Raw genomic sequence first — 25,807 nt, 5'->3', positions numbered from 1 at the left:
ACCTTTTGTTGTCTTTCAATTTGCAATACATTACAAGGAAAACATTTCAGAAAAAATATACCTGGAAATTACCCGGGGATTTATGTAATAATTTGCAAATTTATAAAAAAAAAAAAATAATAAATAAATAATAAATATTAAAAGAATCGGAATCAGGAATTGAATCGGAAATTTAGAACGGAATCGGTAATTGGATCGGAATCAGGAAAAATTTTAGAATTGTCCCAGGACTAATATTTACCTTACTCTGGTTTTTTTAAATAAAATCCCTCAACCTATGTTAATTAAAACTCTAAATGTTCCGAAAACTAAGTAAAAAACTACATCTTATAACATCCCCCCCTCTAAACTTGACTCAAACTATTACTACCCAATAAATTTATAACTGTTTCCCTTTCATTTTATTACTCTTGAAAATTATAAATCTATTACTTTATATTTATAAATTCATAATTGTTTCCCCTATTATCCCTATATATATGAAATGAACTCATTTTTCCCCTCTGATTTTGACCTTAATAGGATTAAAAATAAAGACATTTCATGCAAATGTAATATGCACAAACTGCAGCACAATATCTGAGGTGTGTTATAGGCCTATTACCTCTCCACTTCCTCGATAATACTAGATTCCTATATTTTTTCTGCTGAGAGTTCACTGCCAAAATCGGTTAAAATCAATGGAAGTAGTAAAATCGTTTCTCTCTAATAAATTCCTCTTTCCCCTGCCACCACTACACCATTGCAGGATCGTTCACAAGGGACAGTTACAAAGGAGCACAGGTTTGGGTTTTCTTTACTTCGTAGTTGCTTAAAAAACCTGGAATGGAATTTTAACGTTCCTTTTCGTTCTATGCTTCCTACTGGGTGAAACGCACCATGGTATGAGCCGAATCAAAGGGTTATTTATGCCATTTTTTTTTTTTTTTTGCTGTGTTTTTTTGTTTTTGTTTTTCCGAACATGCTCATTATTTTTTCCCCTGATTTTTGCCTCTTTGCTTTTCCGATATTTTTAAAGATGTTTTACGTTTGTTTGCTGTTTTTTTTGTTTGTTTTGGTTTTGTCGATTTTTGAAAGAAGTTTAACATCGTTTATTTTTTTTAATATTTAAACAGGGTTATTACTTTGCTTATTCTTTACCACCACCCCCCATTCACACACACCTCCAAACAACCGGGCAATGCCGGATACATCCCCCCCCCGTTAATTTTATATAAAGGCTTTATATTAATTTTATGGACGTATGTTAAATAGGATGCATCTTGACTACATCTGCCCCTTACCACTGCAACGTCACCGAGTTTTATAGACACTTTGACTCATTCCTAACTTTGGTGACTTACACTAGCCATCACTTATTTTCTTTTTCAGCACCGTTTATGACACGTAGAAACTATACACTTCCATTATTTTATCCTTTCTATTGCCACTTCTTATTTTGTCATATTTTCCCCTTTTTTTCCTTTATTTTATTTTATTTATTTAAACAAACAACTTCTTCTTGACACAATCAATCTCCTTTCTTTCTCCCTCTTCCCTCCCCCATTCCTTCTCCTCCTTTCCCTTTCTACTCTCTATGCATTACTCCAACTCTTGGTTTTTAATATCCATATGTAATCAAAAATCTTTTCTTATAATTTATTTTGGCTTAAATTGGCTGATGACATAGGCTGGATAATTTATTTATCCCGTCTATAGAAACAATCTTGTAATTATTTAAGCAAATGCTCCTGAGGTTGAGCTATACCAACACATCGAGCACTTTTTTTCCATTTTTAACAAATACACCTCTTAATATATATATATATATAATATAAAGCTGAGGGTGTGTGTGTCTGTTCACGAATAGGCTCCTATATGGTTGACTATTTTAAAAAACTGATTACATATATGTATACATATATATATATATATATATATAGATAGATAGATATGTGTATATATATATATAAATATATATGTATATATATATATATATATAGATATGTGTGTATATATATATATATATATAGATATGTGCGTATATATATATATATATATATAGATATGTGTGTATATATATATATATATATATATATATATATATAGATATGTGTATATATATATATGTATATATATATATATATATAGATATGTGTATATATATATGTATATATATATATATATATATATATATATGTGTATATATATATATATATAGATATGTGTATATATATATATATATAGATATGTGTATATATATATATATATAGATATGTGTATATATATATATATATATAGATATGTGTATATATATATATATATATATATAGATATGTGTATATATATATATATATATATATAGATATGTGTATATATATATATATATATATAGATATGTGTATATATATATATATATATATATAGATATGTGTATATATATATATATATATATAGATATGTGTATATATATATATATATATAGATATGTGTATATATATATATATATATATAGATATGTGTATATATATATATATATATATAGATACGTGTATATATATATATATATATATATAGATATGTGTATATATATATATATATAGATATGTGTATATATATATATATATATATATATGTGTATATATATATATATATATAGATATGTGTATATATATATATATATATATATATATATATGTGTATATATATATATATATATATATATAGATATGTGTATATATATATATATAGATATGTGTGTATATATATATATATATATATATATATATATATATAGATATGTGTGTATATATATATATATATATATATATATATATATATACACGTATATGTATAAATATATATGTATATATCTATATATATAAAAATGTAACTTTTGGTTCGTTTGCAATTAATAGTCTAAAAAAACAACTGGATGGATGGCTTCCACGTTTTGGTATAATATGTTTACTATATCCATGCGTGTTTTTATATATTTCTTTTTAATTATAACATTATACTTAATTTTTCTATGATAGATAGGTGTTTTTCTTTGTACCGATAGGCCATTTTTTTTATTTAGGGACAATTATTTATTACCGCTCCCTGTCACGTGACCAGTGTTACAATTTAGCGGTTTTCCTGCTAGATCTGGAGATTTCGTTTGCAATCTAGCGGGGAATTCTAGAAAATCTGGAGATATTTGGCACCCACACACCCGCAATTTTAGATTAAAAAATAAAGAAAAGCGCTTGAAAATACTTTAAAACATAAAATAAACTAATTCATGTAAGTAAAAAAAAGTAGCATTTATTGCCTTTGGTAACAATTATTTATTGATTATTTGTTTTGTTTTTCACCTTTTTTCGGCTAACCATTCTTAAATCTCGCTATAAAATCGATTTTTCCAAGTACATTTTAGGTGGGGGGGGGGCATTCCAACCTCCGAAGTTTAGTTTAAAATACGATCTTAGCAACCCTGATTAATTTGGAAGTATTTAGTCGAAAATTGTAAAAAGCAAGAAACAACAGCAAAAAAAAACTTATACCAATACAGTAGAATTTAATTATCTACCAATCTAAATACTTTTAATATGCTAAAACAAAGTTTTTTTGTTTTTTATTTTTCTAATTTCAAAATATGTTGCACCATTATTGTGATGTTTAATTTGCAGTATATTTCAATTTAACTTTTATTATAAAAAGTTAAAGTTTATGATTTGTTTCCTGCAAAAAAAAAAAAAAAAAAAAAAATACCCTCTCTGAAAAAAACAGGCAAAACTAGTTGATAAAATATGTAAGCCTTCTGGGGAGCTAACCGCTTCAATATAATTCCAGAAACATATAGTGAGAAAACACGGAACATTTTATATATTGAATATACTATATTTATAATTTTTTTATGGTAGGAAGTTAAAGGACCAAGGAGTTTGGTGAGGGCGGGATTAGCGATTTTTGAAAATTTCAGACGATAAAAGTTAAAAATCTAGCGATTTTCTGGACATTTCTTTCTCCTGATCTCACGGGTTTTTTTAAATCTCAGTTGCCAACATTGCATCACTAAAAAAACACTACAGGCTTAATGTAAACAGAATGTGTTTACAATATCAGTAAATTTTCAATGGGTTTAATCACATGATTATTGATAATGTAACCATGTGATTGAAATTTAATTAAAATTAACCACACGTGGTCGACCACCTATCAAATATTCATCGAAAAATGGTAGGTACACACAAAATGAATGCCGACGCTCAAAGTGTATAAACATTTTGACTCCTCCCTTTACTTAGAAATTCACCAAAAATCAGGAAATTAACCAATTTTAATGAAAATTGCAGTATTTTTCAAATAATGATCGCAGAATATAATGAACTAATTATTTTTACTTAACTCTTAGTGAAAATATTTTATTTTGTTTAAACAAAAAATACCTTTACTAAAGTTTACGCAAGAATTTATTTTTGCTTTTTTTTATATAAATAAAGCATTGTAATTTGTAACAATAAAAAATAATTTTTACAGTAACATTACGAAAAAAAGCCCCTAAAGTCCGTATTAATGAATTCGATATAACTCGAAGAAAAATGAATTCTCGCATACTATTCAGGAAATTAAAGATTCAATTAGATTCCTATTTCAGTCACCTAAATTATTTAGGGTGAAATGAGTTTAGGAATTTATAGCCAAACCTAAATATTTTTTTTTTTTGCTTAAAAAAAATAGCATTAATACAGTAAGTTAGGTAAAATTTGCATAGAATGCTCTGCTTTACGGTTGTAAAAATGGAACGGAAATTTGAATTTCGTTCCCTTTTAAATTCGGTACATTTTTACATTACATCCAACTCATCGTTCACATTCGACACGTCAACTTTTATAGCTTTCGGGTATTCTGGCAAGGTTAGGGGTGTCTATTCCGAAAGCCGTTCTTAACATGGGTAGATTGGTAGGTGTGTTAGAAATTTCGTGAAAAATAGTGAATAATTCCACCCCGTCTTTCCAAGCTTATAACTCCTCTAAAAATGTAACTCAAGCCCTAATTTTTTTTTCCAATTAAAGGACCAAGGTTTCATTAAAAAAAAAAAAAAAAAAAAAAAAAAACAACAAACATGTTTTTTTAAAAAAAAAAAGGTTTTAACTTCGGACTTTACAGGTAAATTTCTAAAAAACACTACTTTTTTTTGTTTTAAATTTGAATATATTATTTATTGACCTTTTCTCTTCAATTTATGATATATAACACTTTGGTGAATACATTATTTACTTTTTAATAGACATTTCAAAATGGGAGGCGTGAATTATTCTACCCCCTTTTATGAAAAAAAATAATAAATTGTAAATACAAAAATGATTAGTCGGTAAACTTGGATTTTAATCGCAATTATATTATAGATTTTAAATTAATGTATTTTATAAAAAAAAAATTTAATTATATTTTATAAATGTAATTTATAATCTATTTCGAATTTAAAACTATAGAAAAATATAATAATGTTAATAAACTAGGGAAATCACTTAGGATAGATAAATACTCACTTCCCCAAACCTTGAAAGATTTGGATTTTAAAAAATAATTTTTAAACGTATTTCGAAATTTTAAACGTGATTCAATATAATTAAAAATATTTTTTTAAACTTTAAACGTATTTTTGGAAATTTTTAAATGTAATTCGATATAATTAAATGGATTTTTAAGTTTTTAACCGATACCAATACAGATTTTAAAGTTTTTTATACATAAGGAAAGAGATTTTAAAATTAATTTGGGTTCAAATTAAAATCGATTTATATAAGGAATTTTTTTCGAAATTAGATCTTAAATTTAAATAATTCAAAGTTTAAAATTAGGTATTACATCATCCGATAAAAAAAAAAAAAAAAGGGAGGGGGATTTAACAAAACGAGATTTAAACGTGAATTGGCGAGGTATATATACTTCACACTTCTGGTTATAAGATAGACGAATATTGGCTGAAGAGAGCTTGATAAGGATACCTTAAACGGGCCTTATTATCGGGCTTGAAACCGACGGTACCAATGATCTGTCTCAACTAACAACTTTCTGTACACAAAATATAAATACGCTCTTAAAATTTGGATTTTCCTTTTAATTGAGCACTCTGCTGGAATTCTTTTTCCAAAAAAAAACTAATATATATATATATATATATATATATATGTATATATTTTGTTTTCAGCATAATATTAAAGGGGGGGTGAACCAAATCACCTCCCTATTACGATTACTAGATCTATTTCTGCTAGCATTAGTTACTTTATATTTCATATCTATGTCCTTATACCCACTATTTTTAAGTGCTGTATTATAAACAGCTTCGCAATCATTGAAAGTCACTTCATCAGATGAGTTATTACTTATTGTACTTTCAATAGATAACGGTATATGTTTAATAATTGATGGTTAGACTGTGAGTGTATATAAATAGGGTTAGCGTTTTACTTTATATAGGGTTTATAAGTGTTTAAATCAAGATCTAAAGTAACGTCAAGGAAGTTAACCTCTTAAGTTAGCATTAACTTCTATTTTTAGGCCAAAATCGTTCATGTTCCTATGGATTGCTCTCCTTACCTGATCATATTTAACACTTGTAGCGTTTCTCACTATTATTAGTCCATCATCACAAGCCTATGTCCCTTCCATCAATAGTGTTATTTTATGCTAAATTATAAATGATATGTCCAATGAGATCTGTTGCTTCCAGCGATCTCATTGATACCCCCAAAAAGTCGTTTATATATATATATATATATATATATATATATATATATATATAGAGAGAGAGAGAGAGAGAGAGAGAGAAAGAGAGAGAGATGTGTAGTTCACACATTAAAAGTCAAAATAAAGTCAGCAGAAAACACTGATGTCTGATGAATGACGGCATAACCCAAAAAATTTCACGGAAATCATATCAAATCAAAGTCATTTGGAAGCAACAGAGATATGGTTTTTAAGGAGAATTCTATGAATCTCATAGATAGAAAGGAAGACAAAGGAAGAAGTCATGCGTAAGGTAGAGTACAGCATATCACTACTCAATACCGTCCACACGAGACAGTTACAGTTCTTCAGCCATTTAATATGGCTGATGGCTTGGAAAAAAAGCTTGATGTTGAGAAAAAAATTGCCAGAAAAAAGAGCAGAAGATGGGAAACAAAGTTCAATGATAATCTCAACGGGCTCACTAGAAACACAACTATAGATCTCATTAGAAAGACTCAATGCAGAAAGGACTGGAGAGCTATAATCATCGACGTCTGTAATAACAGATAGGTGAAGGAGAAGATATGTTGGGCTGTTTTTACCTGCAGAAGCTGTGCTCTTTCCAACCACAAAACATTTCAAATTTTTCCAATTACCAAGGGAAGATTTTTTGGGTCCTGCAAAGAGAAAATCACAATCACTGAGATAAGGCAATTTCAATTTGTTTGTTTTGTTTTTTGTTTTTACTGTTTTGGATATTTGAGGGAAAAAGAATGACACTGCAATTAGATTATTTCAGAGCAAGTTTATTGCAGTGATACTTATGGCTATTCAATATGCCTATTTAGCATAAGAATATATAATTCTGCTTGGTAATATATTTACTTACAATTTTTTTACACAATGACATTATTCTTCCCAAAATATTATTTAATTATTTTTTTTTAAGATAACAGCCATTTGAAAGAAATTCCTACATGGACAAAGTATTTTCTAGAAGGAACCAAATCAAATTATATTTTTTATCTTCACGATCCCAAATAACTAATGAATTAAAATAATTTTTTTGTAAGAAGAAAGCCATCAATGGAAGTAAAAATACTGACTTTATTATATTTATTATATATATGAAGTAATATTTTTTTCCTTCCTGCTGTTAGTGCAAGTTCATTGTAGTGATACTGGCTTTCAGAATTCCTAATTAGCATAAGAGTAAGAAACAGTATATATATATATATATATATATATATATACATACATAGTAAGTTATGAAAATATATATAGCAATTAAGCTACACAGAATATTCTGCATCTTATCCTCATGAGAATTCATCAGGCTTATGCTCGCCCATTGGCTGATTAGGATGGGAGCGCTTACAACTAAAAAGCTGGTTGATTAACTGGAAAATTCAATACCATGTGCAGTAACCACAATTTTTCGCATAAGCCTGACAAATTCTCACGAGGATGAAACGCAAATATTCTGTGTAGCTTAATTGCCATACATATTTTCATAACTTACTACCTAGCTCTACCTATGTACTGAGCACTGTTGAAGTAAATACTGAAAATTTATGCTTAAAATTATATCTTTGTATATTAATTTATCTGATTAAATGAAGTAGTTTATATATATATATATATATATATATATATATATATATATATATATATTTCTGTTCTCCAAGAGGTGGGTTAAGGAAAGCTTGACTAGCCACTAATGAAGCAAACTTCACAATTATGGTGTTGCTAATAAGATTTTAAGTGTCTCAAAAATTCCAACTTTGTCGATACATGGCTACACAATGTTTTTTTTTTTTTCTTACTGCCAGTACAAATAATAAAACATTTGTAATAAAAAATAAAAAAAAAAAACGGGAGGAGAAAATGAAATAACGGACTTTTGTGGGTTTTTTTTTTTTTTTACTTTTATTGGCCTCAAACAAGGCACACTGCCAGTGAAAATACCAGTGACTGGGAATCGTTTGTGAATTTAATATTCCCTTGATACATCCTCCTTCAAAGGAAGCTGGTTCAATCTGCCTAGGATGAATGCTGTACAACAAACAATTGACACTGAGATGTAAGGATCTGTTGTAAATTAGAGTGACATCTGCAACATAATCAGTACAACGTTTTTTTTTTTTTTTGGTAAGACAGAAATTAATTGATGGAATATGTTAGCGCCAAATTGATTTTTAAATATTTTCTGATTATCGTATGAAGAATGGATTGTATAGACTTTATTGGGAATATTCGGATGAGATTTCTTAAACAATTTGAATTTACTGAGTTAAACCAGTAAAGGTAAATTAGTTAAAGTTAAACCAGTTATAGCTAAACAAGCTAAACCAGTAAGAGCTAAAACAGTAAAGGTAAACTAGTTAAAGTTAAACCAGTAAGAGCTAAAATAGTAAAGGTAAACTTGTTAAAAAGTTAAACCAGTAAGTGTTAAAGGAGTTAAAAAAAAAAAAAAGAAACTGTAGAAATAAAAAATCACATTTTTTATTTAAAACTAGAAGTGAGGTGTGTGTGTGGCGGGGGGGGGGGGGTAACCTGTTTAAATAATTTCACTTTTTTATAAAATTGGAAAAACAAAAACAAACAAAAACAGTGAACGTGATACAAAATAAAGAATAAACGAACGAAAAAGAAATGGCATAAATAACCTTGTTTAAATGTTAAAACTTCTTTAAAAATCAGAAAAACAAAAAATACCGCGAACGTGATGGAAAAATATAAAAAACAAAGCAAACAAAAAAAATGGCATAAATAACCCTGTTTCAATATAAAAACTTTTAAAATCGAATATATATATATATATATATATATATATATATATATAAATCTGATATCTCGGCTCGAACGTGCAATCTTAAGATAACGATGCTGCCACTATAATGACTGGTCTATGAGTAAAGTTAAGTCGTGTTTTTTTTTAAAACTAATTCAAGAAAGAACTTTTTTGTGCATGGCTAAATTGTCATGAAAGAACGATTTTTTGCTACTCCTTGTAGAAAAGTGCCCAGTTGAGGGTGAAGGAATTAATGTTTTTAGCCAATTTTTCGATATTTGTCATCTGAAGGGTCAAGCTTTAAAACGATACCAATCTTGTGAAAATCTGTCGCCTCTATCGAAAGTTTTAGGCAGACATACATACATACATACATTTAAACAGATTTTTGCCCTTTATATTATAAACTAGCATGGGTGCCTGGCATTGTCCAGGCGTTTGGAGGCGTGTGTTGAGCAAAAAAAAAAAAAAAAGTGGTAGTAGGCAGGCAGACTCGAACCCGTACTGCAAAGGAAGAAAAGAATATGAAAAAAAGTGACGTCTTTGCTGTTGCACCCATCGCCAAACCGGAAGTGATGTAGGTTTAAACTAAGGCTAGTCAATCGAAAAAAAGGGGATGACTTTCGAAAATATCGGCGAAAAAAGTGACCCCCTCCCTGTAGAAAAGTGGCCAGTTGAGGGTGAAGGAATTAATGTTTTTGGCCAATTTTCCGATATTTGTCGTCCGAAGGATCATGCTTCAAAACGATACCAATCTCGTGAAAATCTGTCGCCTCTGTCGAAAGTTTTGGGCAAACATACATGCATACATACATACATAATTTAAACAGACAGATGAGATTTATATTATAGATTATTTAAATGTTAAAAAGATAATATGCTTTTTATTTTATTTTTTTGTGTTATGTTTTTACAAAGTGGTAAACAAAAATACAAAATAAATGAATTTACATGAAGTCTATAAAATTCAGCCCCCAACACTCGGGGGTCATGTTTGTTCATTTGTGTTGTTATGAGAGTTGCACACGATTAATTGAAATCACTTAATAAAAATTAGTTTTTGTTTTGCCCAGAATTCCCCTATATTAAAAAAAAAGGAAAAAAACTGATGTATATATCCATGATAAAACAAAAATATCACCTCCAAAAAGAATTTGCATCAATTAGTTTTACTTTTATAAAGAAAATAATTTTTAAACGATCAATGGGAATTCATAAACATGGCAACAGTTTTAAACTATTGTCGAGTTCTCTCCCTTGTTTGTTGAAATGTTATTTCAAAATGGTGGCCAAAACAGTCGCTTCTTGGATGCTTATAAAGTTTTATTTTATTTAAAAATAAAACTATGTACTTGAAAATGATTATTTTTTTTATATAAAAATAAAACTACTTGATCAATTTATATAATTTTTTGGAATGATATTTTCATTTTATCACAGGCATATACATCATATAGATTTTTCTTCATTTTTTTTGTAGCAAATTGGTAATCTCTTCCTCCAATTGGCATCACAATACTACCCGACTACAAAGGTAAGAAAAGAAAACCTAAACCGCCCAACTACTAAGATCACTCATTATGTACACCTGACTCAGCTGGTAAATTTGCATATAGAACTCATGACAGAGACGATAAATTGTACTGTCTGAGCATGCTCACGATTCTAACCTTAACTTCCGGCCAGTTCCAAGCCTTCGGGTAAGCCATTATGTGTTTTTTTTCTTCATTCTATATTTAATTTTGTTGTTTAGCTCCGCTACATAATCGTACTTTTCAGATGCTTCCATAATAGAATTAATTATAGAAACCAGCAAATCCAATCATAAAAAAAAAAAAAAACAATTTCAAAAAATTCTGTACAGAATCAGATTTTACTAAAAGTATTAAACCTGGATAACCATGTGTTCAATAATAATTAAAAATGCAAATAAGATTTAAAAAAAAAAAAAAAAAAAAAAAAATTATATTTATTTGTAACAAGATTCAGATATTGTTGTGGTGCCCACCTTATGGATAACAATGAACTCTTCCTCTTACTGTAAAGGCTGGGAGAATATACCTCTCGTGATTAGGCACAAGTTATGCACACTTGAAAGTCGGACTGATGTATAACCACTCTTATTTATTGCATTTATTTTTCTGTTCACTTCGAGTCATTCTGTGTTTCTTTCGTTCATTCTACTTTTTTTTTTTTTTTTTTTTTTGTCCAGTTCCACTATATATTTTTTTTTTTTAATATAGAATGAATACTGGACAAGAACCAGTAGAAAAGAAAAAATAATGAACTTTTAAATGGCTAAGATTTGTATGCAAGTGCAACAAATAAAATTTGCAATTGATAAAATGTGATAAATCGTTTTCAAATATAAAGAAACACAGTGAACGACGCACGTTTTTCCACCTTAAATTATAAAAAGTGCAATTTTGGTCATTAAATGACGAAATACAGTATCTTATGCAAGCTTGCAAAGAACAGCATGAACCTGTGAGGCATTGCCGAGCTTCTGCAACAAAAACGATGTTACCCGATGAAAAAGGATAATTGTGGTCCAAGGGAGACAACTCCAGTAGTTTCTTCAAAATGACTTTAGCAAGAATAGCAATGAAAATTGCCTACTCAATTCTATATCAATTCTTTTGAAAATAGATGTTTTTGTGTGTGCGTGGGGGGGGGTACCTACTCTGCAGAATTTATGAGGAAACAAGAGTTGCGAAATACACAGCTGCACTTCTCCTGGCTCAAGAATTCCGAAATGACCGGAACAGGATGACTTCTTTTAGAGTTTTCCTTCTAGAATAGCTGCTCTACCAACACTTTGAAGTCTAGTTTATCCAACTAATTTATCAAGAACAAAATTACTTTTTTCTTGCTTACAACCTTATCATATCTAATATTCACAAACAGTTACCCACCGACGTACTCGCCATGATCAATATTGATTAATTGCAGAAATTGTACAAGAACATTGTTACAACATAATAGAGCTGAAACATACACTCTTTCATACACACACACTATATATCATTAAATAAAATAGACGTTTTTGTCTATTAATTCTATTTCCTATCCTTTCCAACTTCTGAATAACAGTCTTCACTTCTGGCAGAAACTGGCTGATGTAATCGCCATATTCATCATAAGTTCAAGTACTTTCCAAACATTTTGGATTAATGTAAATGCTTTTGAACAATTTATATACATTTTTTTTTCTTTCATCCATTGGTTAATTATAAACATACAAAGGTTATATACATAGGTTTGACTACCATTTTGTCAAGGAGATTAACCATGCATCGCTCCGAAAATAGTGCTATATTTAACCACTTGACTAACCAACATTCTTGTGCCTTGTCCCAATTTAGGAAGATTTTGTAGTTGACAACACATCTATACTTGAACAGACCAATAATAAACGAAAACTTGATTACTAGAAACATTACTAATAAAAACTAAGAAAAAAACTTCTATTAATAAAATAAAGTTTACCAATAGTAATAACATCCTGAAATGTTTGTAAAGTTATTGAAATAATTAACCAATGAAACCAATGGAAAAATAAAAAAAAGATTTATATAAATTGTTCATAACCAGTTAGATTAATTCATCCCTAATGATGAATCCAGAAGGATTGAAAAGTACTCAGACTTAGGATAAATATGGCGATTACATCAGCCAGTTTATGTCAGAAGTAAAGACTGTTATTCGAAAGTTGGAAAGGATGGGAAATAGAATTAATAGAAAAAAATGCCTATTTTATTTAAAGAAATATATATAGAGAGAGAGAGACATTCAGTATGGTACGAGTCTGGTTTTTGATTGGCTGGTAACAGGGCATGGTTCAATCTGATTGGTCATTTCTTATCACCCATGATTATAAATATAACTTTGCAATTTTTTGTAACTATACCATTATAGGAATACAAAAAATATTGCAACAGGTTACATATGAAATCCAACTTGGAACTATATTAAATAAAAAAGTATTAAATTCTATGTAATTTTATTTATAATCATACTAGCCTGGGTGCCCGGCACTGCCCGGTTGTTTGTAGGTGTGTGTTGAGCAAAAAAAAAAAACGTGGTAGTAGGCAGGCAGGCTCGAATCCATACTGTGAAGGAGGAAAAGAACATGAAAAAAAAAAAAAAAAAATGACATCTCCGCTGTTGCGGCCATTGCCAAACCGGACGTGACATAGGTTTAAATTAAGGCTAGACGATCAAAAAGTGTGGATGGCTTTTGAAAATATTAGGGAAAAAAGCAACCCTTCCCTGTAGAAAAGTGCCCAGTTGAGGGTGAAGGAATTAATGTTTTTAGCCAATTTTTCGATATTTGTCGTTTGAAGGGTCGAGCTTCAAAATGATACCCATCTTGTGAAAATCCGTCGCCTGTTGAAGGCTTTAGGCATACATACATTTAAACAAACAGGTGAGATTTATGTTACAGATGATGCCGATGACAGACAGCTTAGATTAGAAACAGAAAAATTTGTCCCAATTCTAAGCTGCGTAATGAAAAACAAATTTTCTTTTTTTTTTAAAGGGTTATTTCCAATACGATTAAGAGAAATTGAAAACCGCAGCCTTATAACCTAAAATTAGAAAAAGTGAATGGACAATCATAAATAGAAATTTGGATTAAGATTAATTGACAACTTTAAATATTGACGGGACAAACAATAGGACAAAAGGAATCTGAGGAAAAGTAAGCAGTTATAATAATATAACTATTATAAAAAAAAAAAAAAATTGACAACTGAATTTAAAAAAAAAAAAAAAAAATTGACAACTGAATTTAAAAAAAAAAAAAAAAAAAAAGGTGAGATCTGAGTGACAGAGCAAAGCACACGAGGGTCACAATTTACACACAAAAAAATTGGAAATTGTACTTACACAAAAGTTAAAATAAACAGAAGAATACCATGAGTTAGCAAATCTTGTGTCCGATATTTATCAAGAGCCGACAAAGGAATCAATGAAAGGGAGCAACTTTGCAATAAACAAAAAAAGTATGAATCAAGTTATTTTGTGACCATCGTCATAGATGGCCTGTCAGCTGAAAAATGACATCATCGCCATAGGTCCTAGCAAGCAAGATAAGTGGAACACAGACTGTCGATAATGAGCAGACATTTTTTACAGAAAGCGTTAGAAAACTTCAAAATTGGATTAAAAAAGATAGACATGATACTTTGTACTGAAACTCATCCAATATTAATAATAAAAATATTAATAATAAAAAACGAATTGTAAGGGAGAAAGTTGTTAAAAAGTTTCAAAAGACAATGAATACGATTTGATTTGTATGAAACTGAAGTTTACTCAATAGAAATAAATAAAAATGAACAATAAATATTTTTTTTTAAATCCAAAAAACAATATTTTAAAAATCAAAACTGAAAAACAAATGATAAATTAGTTTAACTGAAATATGAACAATAAATTGGTTTAACTGAATAACGAACAATAAATTGGTTTAACTGAATAACGAACAATAAATTGGTTTAACTGAATAACGAACAATAAATTGGTTTAACTGAATAACGAACAATAAATTGGTTTAACTGAATAACGAACAATAAATTAGTTTAACTGAATAACGAACAATAAATTAGTTTAACTGAATAATGAACAATAAGTTAAAAATTAAATTCAGACAAATGTTAGTATAAACAAAGTTACTAAGGCAGAAATATTTCAAACATTGAATATTAAAACTTTTCAAAAATCTGTTGTAGAATTTAATTAAAAGTTTGAATTTTTCTTTTTCTGATATTTTTTAATAATATTGTCATTCTCTTTGCGACAAAAATTGTTTATAAGGGAATTCGATGAACTCGATATCAGCATTTTTTCAATTTGCTGAAGAGTGTGACCCTCATCACAAGAGTCAACATGAAATAATCGATTTTGATCAGCCAAAATATTTAAAGTTATGTACATGGCTAATTTTCTCTAATGAATCGAATGTAAAAAATAATCGCATTCTGTAAGTTTGTTTATAACTATATAATTATATAAGACAAAATTATTAGTTATATCATTTGGGTATAGCAGAGAACCTCTGTTAATACCCTGAAAGTAGCTGTTTAATTCGGCTATTTCTTCAACAGCCTCTCTCCCAGATATTAAATTTTTGCAGCTATTGCATTTCAGTTTTTTGAAAACTGCATGACAGCAATAACCTGATAAGTATACTATAACAGGAAGTACTTCCTTGCATTGATTAAAATCATCTTCTGTTACATCTATGTTAAATTTATAAACATGTAACTCTTGATCCCTTGTCATTTCATCCCAGTTAGTTTCTTTTAAATTTTTCAATTCAATAGTTCGATTATTAATTGGTAAGCTCAATTTTAAAACTGACAACATTCTGAGTTTTTTTTTTTTTTCACATTCATACACCTGACGTATCGATATATTATACTGATCTCCACTAAGTTGTCGATACTGGCCAAACCTTGCCTCAAGGTTATCTGTCTGAAACTTTCCTGGTAATATATACACCATGTTTAGTACATTTATACAATATTTAGTCAATTTTAAAATTGCGTAAGTAGCATAGTGCAAAGCAGTATATCTTCCCTTTGTTAACTTACCAGTTCTTCCAGGAATGCTATTCCAAGTTTCTAACCAGTCACAGAACACATTTAGGAAACTATAATTATCACTATTTAATGTAAGTGGATTAGCATATTTATTACGAAGTCGACAACCTTTATATGGTGTTTTCACATTCAGTATTGTCCACTAAATATAAAATATTTGAATGTATTCTGCGATTTCTGCATAATTTGGCAAGCATTCCTGTTTTCCTAAGGTTAGCAAACCTTGAATAGTATATTCGTTGAAAATTTGCAAAACCAAATTAACATTTTGCCTTTCAAAAGTAGTTGGAGAAAGAGCTTTTGAAGTCAACTTATAGCAATATTTCACAAGTGATTGAGATTCTAGGGCATAAAGTTTATGTAAACTAGAAACTGGAGCACTTTGGATGTTATCTAATTCATGATTTCCATTATAACAAAACTTTGGGAACATCATGCATTTACGTTCATCTTTTTAGCCAAGCCAATTGTTTCTAATGCATTTTAATATATGCACCAAGTCAAATAAGAAGAGGGCTAGACGTTCTAACTGAATGGGGATATACAATTGAAAGCTTTGATGGGCTACAAAAGAAAGACATAGCTTTTTTATTTATTGCATTATTATCTGTTATAACAGATAATACCTTAAACCCTATATCTTCTAAGCCAATTATTACACGTTTAATTATGTCAAATAAGTTCTGACCTAGAAGACATTTAGTTGGCATAACAGGCACAACATCCTAATATTGTGAGAACACACTGCTAAGCATAAAAGCAAATGCACTTATGGCAGGTTCATTGCTGTTGTTAACTAAGCCAACAATATTACCACCTTTATAATCAATATAAGGTTTGAGATGTATTTCATCAACAAGTAAAGATACTGTGATGTCATTCTGCATTAGTAACTTGAACTTACTTTTAATATACATGAGAAAATTGTTATCGTGTTGTTCAATGACAGGATTCATAGAAGTTGATAAGGTTAATCTTCGAATGGTTGAATAGCATGGTAAAGTTACATTTTTAGTGTCTCTTCACAGTCTGTACCCTCTAGGGGAGCAGTTATATAATAAGGAAGAAAATACCATCATTTCACTTAAATAATTAACCTTATTCATTGTCATTATGTTACTTTGTTCATATATGAACTTAATGGCATTAAAATATTTAAATGCTTCATCTTGCACTAATAGCAAAAATGATAAGATTAATTTTAATAAAGAACTTATATTAGAAGTTTTCATTTCCTGTTCTTTGATATCCATTTTTTTCATGTTTTCCATCAAAATCTGCAGTATTTTCCTCTGTTACATGTTTAGGAATTCTATATTGCCCTATAGCACTCATTTCCACATCACTACAGAATACTCTAACGGCCAAGTCCGGTTCAATCACCATAGACATTTTTATTTTTGGGCATGGGCATCTCTTTATATGGCATATAATGATGGTATTGTCTTGCCTAATGGAAGTCCAATAATTTTTATCAATAAACATTAATTTTTTTCTAAATCATCAATATTATGGAAAATTTTACGTTTTCGTAACTAACTCGTCAGCAACACTTTCACATAATGCACGCTTAAGAGCAGAATTTTCTAAACGCATTTTCTTTGCGTTAGGAGACTCTCTAAAAGTGGTTGATGACGATAAATAGGTGGGACAGTTTGGTAATAATCGAGGAATAGCACCATCCTTAAGATAAGGATTTTTTAATTTAACACTAATTGTCTTTCCAGTCCTTTCATCAAATACTGATGCCTCTCGCTGTTTGTCTTCAGGTCGAAAATGAAGTTCACATACCTAAAGAAATAATTTAAAAGAAAATCGTACCAGGTTTGACTTAATACAAAAAAAAAAAAAAAAAAGAAAATTACATGACAAAAAATGATGAAATAAAAAATGTGCAGAATTAGTCCACCCTCGAAAAATCCTTTTAAATTACCACTTTTATAGGTTTTCGGGGGGTGCTGAAAACGAAAATAACGTTTAAAATTACGGCAAACTAGTAGTTTCCAAGATATAAAGAGATGTTAGTTTTAAAAAGGGGGGGGGGTAATTTAACCTAAAACGACCACCCACTTTATGGCCAATTTTTTTTTTTTTTTTTTTTTTTACATGGGCCACGAGCAATTTTTTTTTTAATTACATTTTCGCCTCAAACAAGGCGAAGTGCCCCTTTGATGTAGGAATGAACGCAACTAAACGTAAAATGAACACCTACAGTTGACCCCCTCTCCCCGACAGAAATTCTATTTACACTTTTTGAAAGGGTGTGCTCATTGTACGTTGACTCCCAACCCGCAACATAAAGGTGGCCATACTCATTTTTCTTCGCTTTTATTTGTTAAAAAGAAAGCGCCCTAAAAAAAAAAAAAAAAAAAAAAAAAAAAAAAAAAAAAAAAAACGATGGCCATAAAGTGGGTGCTCATTTTACGTTAAATTTTTATAGAAAAGTGATCCCCCATATTTTAAAACTAACATTTCTTCATATCTTGGAAACTACTTGTTTGCCGTAATTTTAAACATTATTTTCGTTTACAGCGCCACTAGCAGTATCAGAATTTTGGAGGAATTTTTGACAACCCTAACACAAAACTGCGAATAACATATACAAAACTCGTAATTTCTCCATTTAAAGTGGGTTGTTTATTTTCTTTATGGAATATACTTCCAAAATAAACTATTAAAATTGTTTAAAAAAATAATAGAAATATTATTTTTTTTATTGCCGGCATTTTGTAAACACTTTTTTGTTTTAAATAAAAAATAATATTTCCATTATTTATTTTTAAACAATTTTAAGAGTTTATTTTGGAAGTATATTCTTCAAAATTCTAACACCTACAGGGCCACGACATTTGCCACAAATAATTATTAATAAGCTTTTAGGATAACAAAAACTGTCATAAACATAAAAAAAAAAAGTTTAATCTATTTCACGCTGATATAAATATTGCACAGTAAAATAGTTGAACTAAAAAGATAAATGATTTTTCTTATTTAGAATTATTTAAACAAGGAATTCCATTTTTACGATATCGCTTTTATTAAATTGTTAGGTGAAAGTATGTAATATTTTCACCATACTCCCCATTTTAAATAAGTTTCTAAATAACGATTTATTATTTCAGCACATAAATTACATGTAAAATTCATTTTTTATATACATGCTTTCATTTTTATTTTAAAATACGTTCTAAAAAAATAAAATAAAAAAAGGCGCATTTTTTTTTTTTTTTTTTTTTTTTTTAAGTATCTCAAACATTTTAACCCTTACTCTGCTATATTTAGATGGAGTAAAATCCTTTCTTTTTATTGCATTAATCCACTGGTAAACTATTTCCTTTTTTTTGGGGAAATGAAAACACGGTAACTTTTGGTCCATTTTCTTAGTTACCTCAGTATTTTGGAACTATACATCTCAACGGCATGTTTAAATTTATTTAACCCTCCAAAACTTTAAACCAACTTCCAGTTTAGTCATGAGACATGTGACCAAATTTCAACAGACCTATGTTCATGACGTCACCAGATTAAATTATAGTCGTCGCTAGGCCATCATATTACGATAGCCATGGTTATTTCCCTTACTTAATTGATTTTATAATTCAGGACAATTAAAATCTTGACCCCATTGTGTTGTGACACACATCGTTTGTTTTACTATATATTTATAGATTATACTTTTGTTGTCTGGTTTACAAGAAACACTGCAATAATAGCAAAGAACTGGAAAATTTTTAATCATTTTCCAAGGAGTTAGGGATTAAACATTGAGCATTTTGCTATATAGATAACAAAACGAAAAAGTGGCTAAAAAAAAATTATATATATAAATTATTTACTATAATAATTATTAAATGCCTACAGACACTAGTGTTTCATCCTTTCAGGAATCATCAGTGCAGGGTGTCACGATTGACACCGGTCGATAGATTTGAACCCGGCAACAGAAGCCATCTCTGGCTTCATTAGCAAGGACCATATCCATTCGACCACCGTTAACCGCAAGAAATATTGTTGTAATTTAAACATTTATTTTTTAAATATTTCTTAATGTTTGTCAGAGTGATTTAATCATTATATGATGATCTGCGCATAATAGCTAAATTGACCAATTTTATTTCAACTGAACGTGCTCAATGATAAGAAACGAGTTTCTTAAAAGGGCTGACATAATTATTTACTACAATAATTATTATATACCTACAGACATTGGTGGGGGTTCTTAAGGAGTAAATCGATCTATCATAATAAGTATGTAATTATGACTAGCAACAAAAGAAGGCAATATTCAGTTGAATATGCGAAAAATGGGCATAAGGTCTAAGAAAGTTGCCAGGATTGATTTAATGTGACGATGTATTTTTGTTGTCTGGCAGAAAACACGTGCGTAGGTCCATTGGCGTATGTCTACATTCATATTATGTCTACCTTCATATTAGGTAAAAACAAAAACAAGCTGAAATGACAACACTACATCTTACTTATGAATGAAGTGTACAATTTGTAAGTGTTCGAATGTCAAATCTGAATTAATAGTTAAAGATTCATAGTTAAAGATTCATAGTTAAAAAGATTCATAGTTAAAAAGATTCATAGTTAAAGATTCATAGTTCCACAAAGATCCACAAAGTTGGTATATTCTTCAGTGTTATGTGCAATGAAGATCTAAAATTTATTAAAACAAAAATTCATTCTTTGACCCTAAACTGGTGAAGATTTTGTCAGGAGGTGGGAGGCAGATTTTTAGCTATTTCATGTACTGAAGAAAGTTACTTACTTCCCTTATGGCAACTCATACCTCAATGAATCTATATAAAGGAGAGTTGTGTGTGTGTGTTCCTGTCTGTCTGTCTCCAGAAAGAAGAATGCACAAATAAAAAAGAGAGGAGTGAGGAAAGGGAAAACAGGGGAGAGGGGGAAAGAGAAGGATAGAAATTAGACACAGATAGAGAGATAAAAGTTTTAATGTTACACTTTTGACTTTGGCAACGCTAGGTAGTCATGCTAATGAAAGAAAAAAAAAAAAAAAAAAAAGATTCAGAGAGGGAGAAACTGTGAATTAAAGTCAAAGAATTAATGAATTACCTTTCTCGGCTAGTTGCAAGGCAATGACGAAGCCAGTGACTGATCGGGGGCTTGTGAAAATGATGCCACCATAATCATCGGTTTTGGAATCAGTCAATTTATTCGACAGAACGTTAATGTTGGTGAATGCAAATGACAAGACTGGAACAACAAAAGCATCCAAACTCTTTTCTTGAAGTTCCTGAAAAACAAAGAATAGAAAAATCGTCATTTCTAAATATAATGATATATATAGAATATTAGTGTTGGGACGATTAATCAGAATCAGAATTGGGAATCAGAAAAATTGGAATTTCTGAAGGTATCGGAATCGAAAAAATTATGCCTATTTTCCGATGCTAAAAGCGATTCTTCTTATTGTCTTTTTTATTTGATTTGTTTAAAGCTAAATCCTCTATTGTTGGTAGTAATGATAAAATAATAAATATTTATTGATTTTTAAACAACATTTACAACAAAAATGTATGCACCATCTCCCCCCACACACACACATAAGTGTATTTTTATGCTTGAGAAAATATCAGTCAGTATATCTTTACAAGATACAGCAGCATGCCCAAAAATATACTGACTGAACTTAAAACAAGTCACCAGAGTCAAAGGCAGGTTCATCGAGCGAAATCAGCAGAAAAATCATGAAGACAAACTGACTAATTTGTATTATTCAAACTACCGTTCTCATCTTGTAACGTTATTCTCACAACGTTTCAACCAATGTAACCTCCGAGTTCCAGTACCACCGAGCAAACTCGGGGAATCTGCACGAAATTTCAACCAGAACCCTTTATTAAATCCACAAGGGTAGCATGCTCTTGTTCTGTCAGTCATGACTGGGTAGAAGTCTTAAGTAATTCACAATTGTATTCCGAGTGTCGCCTGCACAAGATGAGAACAGTAGTCCAAACAATACAAATAATATGAATAATCAAACCAAACATAAAAATGATAAAATGGAAGAGACATCCGCCGAGCAAGGGAAATAACTTATACTGAGAGTTATTGCCCATGACCTATAAGTATGCTTTAATTTGATACTGGAATTGTTTATAGAATTTTAATTGGTGTTTATGCACTTTTGCTATCGTGCAATTTTTAAATAGTTTTTTCAGGTTAAATTCAAGCTTCACGATATCTTTTTCTTTATTATTAAATTGTTAAGTAGAAGCACAGAATAGTTGCAAAACACCCTCCCCACTCATGTTAAAAATGGCTTTCAAAATAACATTATTTCAGCACGGTGGCAAAAGTGCACAAGTACCTTTTGATTAATAACTCTTCACCAGTTAACTTTATATCTTTTTTGCTTGTTTTAGAAGTACAGTAATGTTCAGTTGTTTGTCCTAAGCAAAATTATGATAAAAATACGGCTCTTGTCCAGAATTCCTTCCATATAAAAAAAAAAAAAAAAAAAAAAAACGAGATGCTTTGTGATTATTAGAACGAAAATTGAAATATCAAATTTCAAGTAAAACCAATTGTAATGTCGCAATAACGAACATATCCAAAAGTTACAAAAAATAAGCTAGAAGTTAATTATTAATGAAAATACTTTACAAAGAAAGTCAGCAAAAATTGAAAATTAAAAAAAGAAAACAGAAGAGTTAGTATTATAACAAGGGAGGTAATTATTTTCTGAAAATCTTAGCCAATTTTAAACTGAGTTATTTCCCTTGTTTCCCCCAAACAAATATGAAGTGTTTTTCAATAAAGATTGAACATTCTTGTTTGCAGTAACATTTAACTAATTAAGACATTACAAATACGTAGCTATAATTGCTTTTAGTTAAAATTGACATAAAAAAAATAATAGATAACATTGTTTTCTTACTAGGGAGTCACCACTTACCAAGTCCTAAAGGCCACTCGAGGATAAGCGTTAATGAATGTAAGGTGGTAGTGTAATAATCGTTGGTGTAAATTGGGTAGAATTTGGATTATTGAAAGAGACGGCTCAACAAGAACTTGTTTACATTAGACTTGATGGTTCCTATTTACAATGCCTCCCCACGAGACAGAGTTAGACACCAGGGTCGTTTTTTAATGTGGAGAAAAGGAACAAAAATAAAAATTGTCTCAGTCGTGAAGGATTTCTCCTCCACTACCAGAGAACAAGAAATTGAAGTGCAGCATCTGAAGAACAAATACTACACTGTCATCTCGGCCAGGATAAAGTAAATAAATAAATTGGACTTGATGGTTACCATATTGTAATCGTTCAGGAAGCAGGCCAGTTCTAGGAAAGAAGCCTTGTTCATGGAATCTGCATTGGTTGTAGCTAGTCAAGTGTTTTTTTGTGGAAGTTTGGCAAGGAGGACCATTGATTGGAGCACAGACGAGCACTTGCCATGAAAATAACGATAGAACAGAGATAGACTAGAAATGCGTCTTCTGTGGGAAGAGAAAAGGGTATCACTTACAAGGTTTTGAACTCTATCAGCTCCTGCCCAGATATGGCAGCAGTACTCCATCCTTGGACGTACTTGGCTTTTATATAGATAGAAAATTGCATCAGCAGTGAGATATCTACTGGAGCGGTAGAATGATCCAACCATTTTTCCAGCGATATTGGCAACAGACTTGATGTATGTGTTCCATTTCAGATCAGGAGTGAAGGTCAGTCCTAGAAGCTTATCAAGACATGGTGCTTCCCCAAGACGAGAACCACTTGTTTTAATGGGGGCCAGATGAAGGTCAGAGCGTTGATGATGGAAAGAGAGAAGCTTGTTATTTTTTTTTATGAAAATTGATGTTTTAGACTTTCGAATTTCACTCTAATAACAAAGAAGTGCCAAAAACGAAAATAAAGAAAAATCTGTATGATGTATGTACCCGTGACGAAACGAAAATATCATATTTTAAAAATCATGAAAATTGATGTACTACTTTCATTTTTATAAAGAAAATCATTTGTTAGCGATTAATGGGAATTCATAAGCATTACTACAGCATAAATCATGCAAGTTTTGAATCGTTGAATTAACTCCCTTTTCTTTTTTTAGGTTGTTTTCAAAATGGCGAATCAGACAGCCGCTCTTCGGTTACTCATAAAATTTGATTTTCTTATTTAAAAAAAAAAAGAAAATCTGTACAATGAACACATCCATGATGAAACAAAACTATCATTCTAAAAATCACAAAAATTGATCTAGTAGTTTCGTTTTCATAAAGAAAATCATTTTTTAGTGATTAATGAGAATTCATAGGCATTACAATATAAATCTTGCAAGTTTTGAATTATTGTTGAGTTATCTTCCTTGAGTTTTTTTTAATGTTTTTCAAAATGACAGATTGTATAGTCATTTTTTTTTTATTGCATTTCCATCCCAAGGCACGGTGCCACTTTGATGTAGAGGGCTACTATTGCAGGGATACTATGACGAGAGTTGAGCAGCAAGATGTCTATTTACATTACACTTGAACTTCTGCATGTCAGTACAGTCAGGGAAGCAGATACCCGGATGGGAATTCCAAAGTTCAGCAGTTCTGGGGAAGAAACTATAAGAGTAGAAGGTTTTCTGGCTTCTGGGGATCTCTGCTGTGTAAGGGTGGGATTTTGCTGCTTGTCAGGTTTGTCAGGGGTATTTACGTCGAGGGGGTACAAGGGCTTGTAGTTTTTCAGAGCATATACCATTAAAATACTTGTAGAACAGGCAGAGGAATGCAACATTTTGTTGGTGGGAGAAAGGCTGAAGTCTAGCTAACAGTTCAGGACCTATTAGGTTGGCGACTTTCTTCTGAACCCTTGAATGCTCATAAAATTTGATTATCTTGCTTAAAAATAAAACTACTGGATAAATTTATATGATTTTTGGAATATATTTTTGTTTTGTGAAAGGTATGTAGATCATACACTTTTGCTTTTGTTTTTTTTGCTTTTTGGGAGGGGGGAGTAAATGACTATTTGAGATATTTTCTGATATAAGAAATTTCTCAAAACCATATTTTATTTGGATTATTTGGACAGTTGTTCTCATCTTGATTGTTTTTTCACAATGTTTCAGACAACGTAACCTCCGACCTTACAACGTCGGAGACAACGTAACCTCCAACCTCACAACGTCTCAGACAACGTAACCTCCGACCTCACAACGTCTCAGACAACGTAACCTCCGACCTCACAACGTCTCAGACAACGTAACCTCCGACCTCACAACGTCTCAGACAACGTAACCTCCGACCTCACAACGTCTCAGACAACGTAACCTCCGACCTCACAACGTCTCAGACAACGTAACCTCCGACCTCACAACGTCTCAGACAACGTAACCTCCGACCTTCTTCAAATGTATTTTTCCTTATTTAGGAAACTTCATGTGTAACAGAGTGCATACACTTGTATGACAGCAGTGGCAGCTGTATGCAAATGACCAAGTCGTGTGCGAGATGACATCACAGCAAGGAAGAAGGAAAGAAAAATACTATAATAACAAAAAAACATGATCGAGAAGGACAGAGATAGCTGTGTTAGAACAACAGGGAAAGACGTGTCCTAAACATGGCCGAACAAAGACAGAATACCACGTGGTCGACACGGCAGAGTCTTATTAAGCACATTGAAATACAAGAATACTTTTGAACAAAAGACAAGGCGTTATTCTGGAAGTACCTGTAAATAAAT

The 25,807-nt window shown here is 30.4% G+C and overlaps 1 protein-coding gene across 3 annotated transcripts in view; it reads right to left on the bottom strand.

Annotated features, from left to right (window-relative positions):
• The window catches only part of LOC145242560 (uroporphyrinogen-III synthase-like), a 203,440-nt gene that overhangs the window by 160,732 nt on the left and 16,901 nt on the right, over positions 1-25,807 (bottom strand). For all 3 annotated transcript variants that reach the window (XM_080105650.1, XM_080105649.1, XM_080105651.1), the window contains exons 3-4: positions 21,190-21,370; positions 7,305-7,379 (exon numbers count right to left, since the gene is read on the bottom strand). In XM_080105650.1, the coding sequence (XP_079961776.1) occupies positions 7,305-7,379; positions 21,190-21,370 (256 nt within the window). The remainder of the gene's footprint in view (positions 1-7,304; positions 7,380-21,189; positions 21,371-25,807) is intronic.

Source organism: Euprymna scolopes, chromosome 21, assembly GCF_053919585.1.
Source record: "Euprymna scolopes isolate OS-2025 chromosome 21, ASM5391958v1, whole genome shotgun sequence".
In the NCBI taxonomy this organism is placed as follows: domain Eukaryota; kingdom Metazoa; phylum Mollusca; class Cephalopoda; order Sepiida; family Sepiolidae; genus Euprymna; species Euprymna scolopes.
Note: the sequence above shows the minus strand (reverse complement) of the source record. Positions and strands in the feature narration are given on the sequence as shown.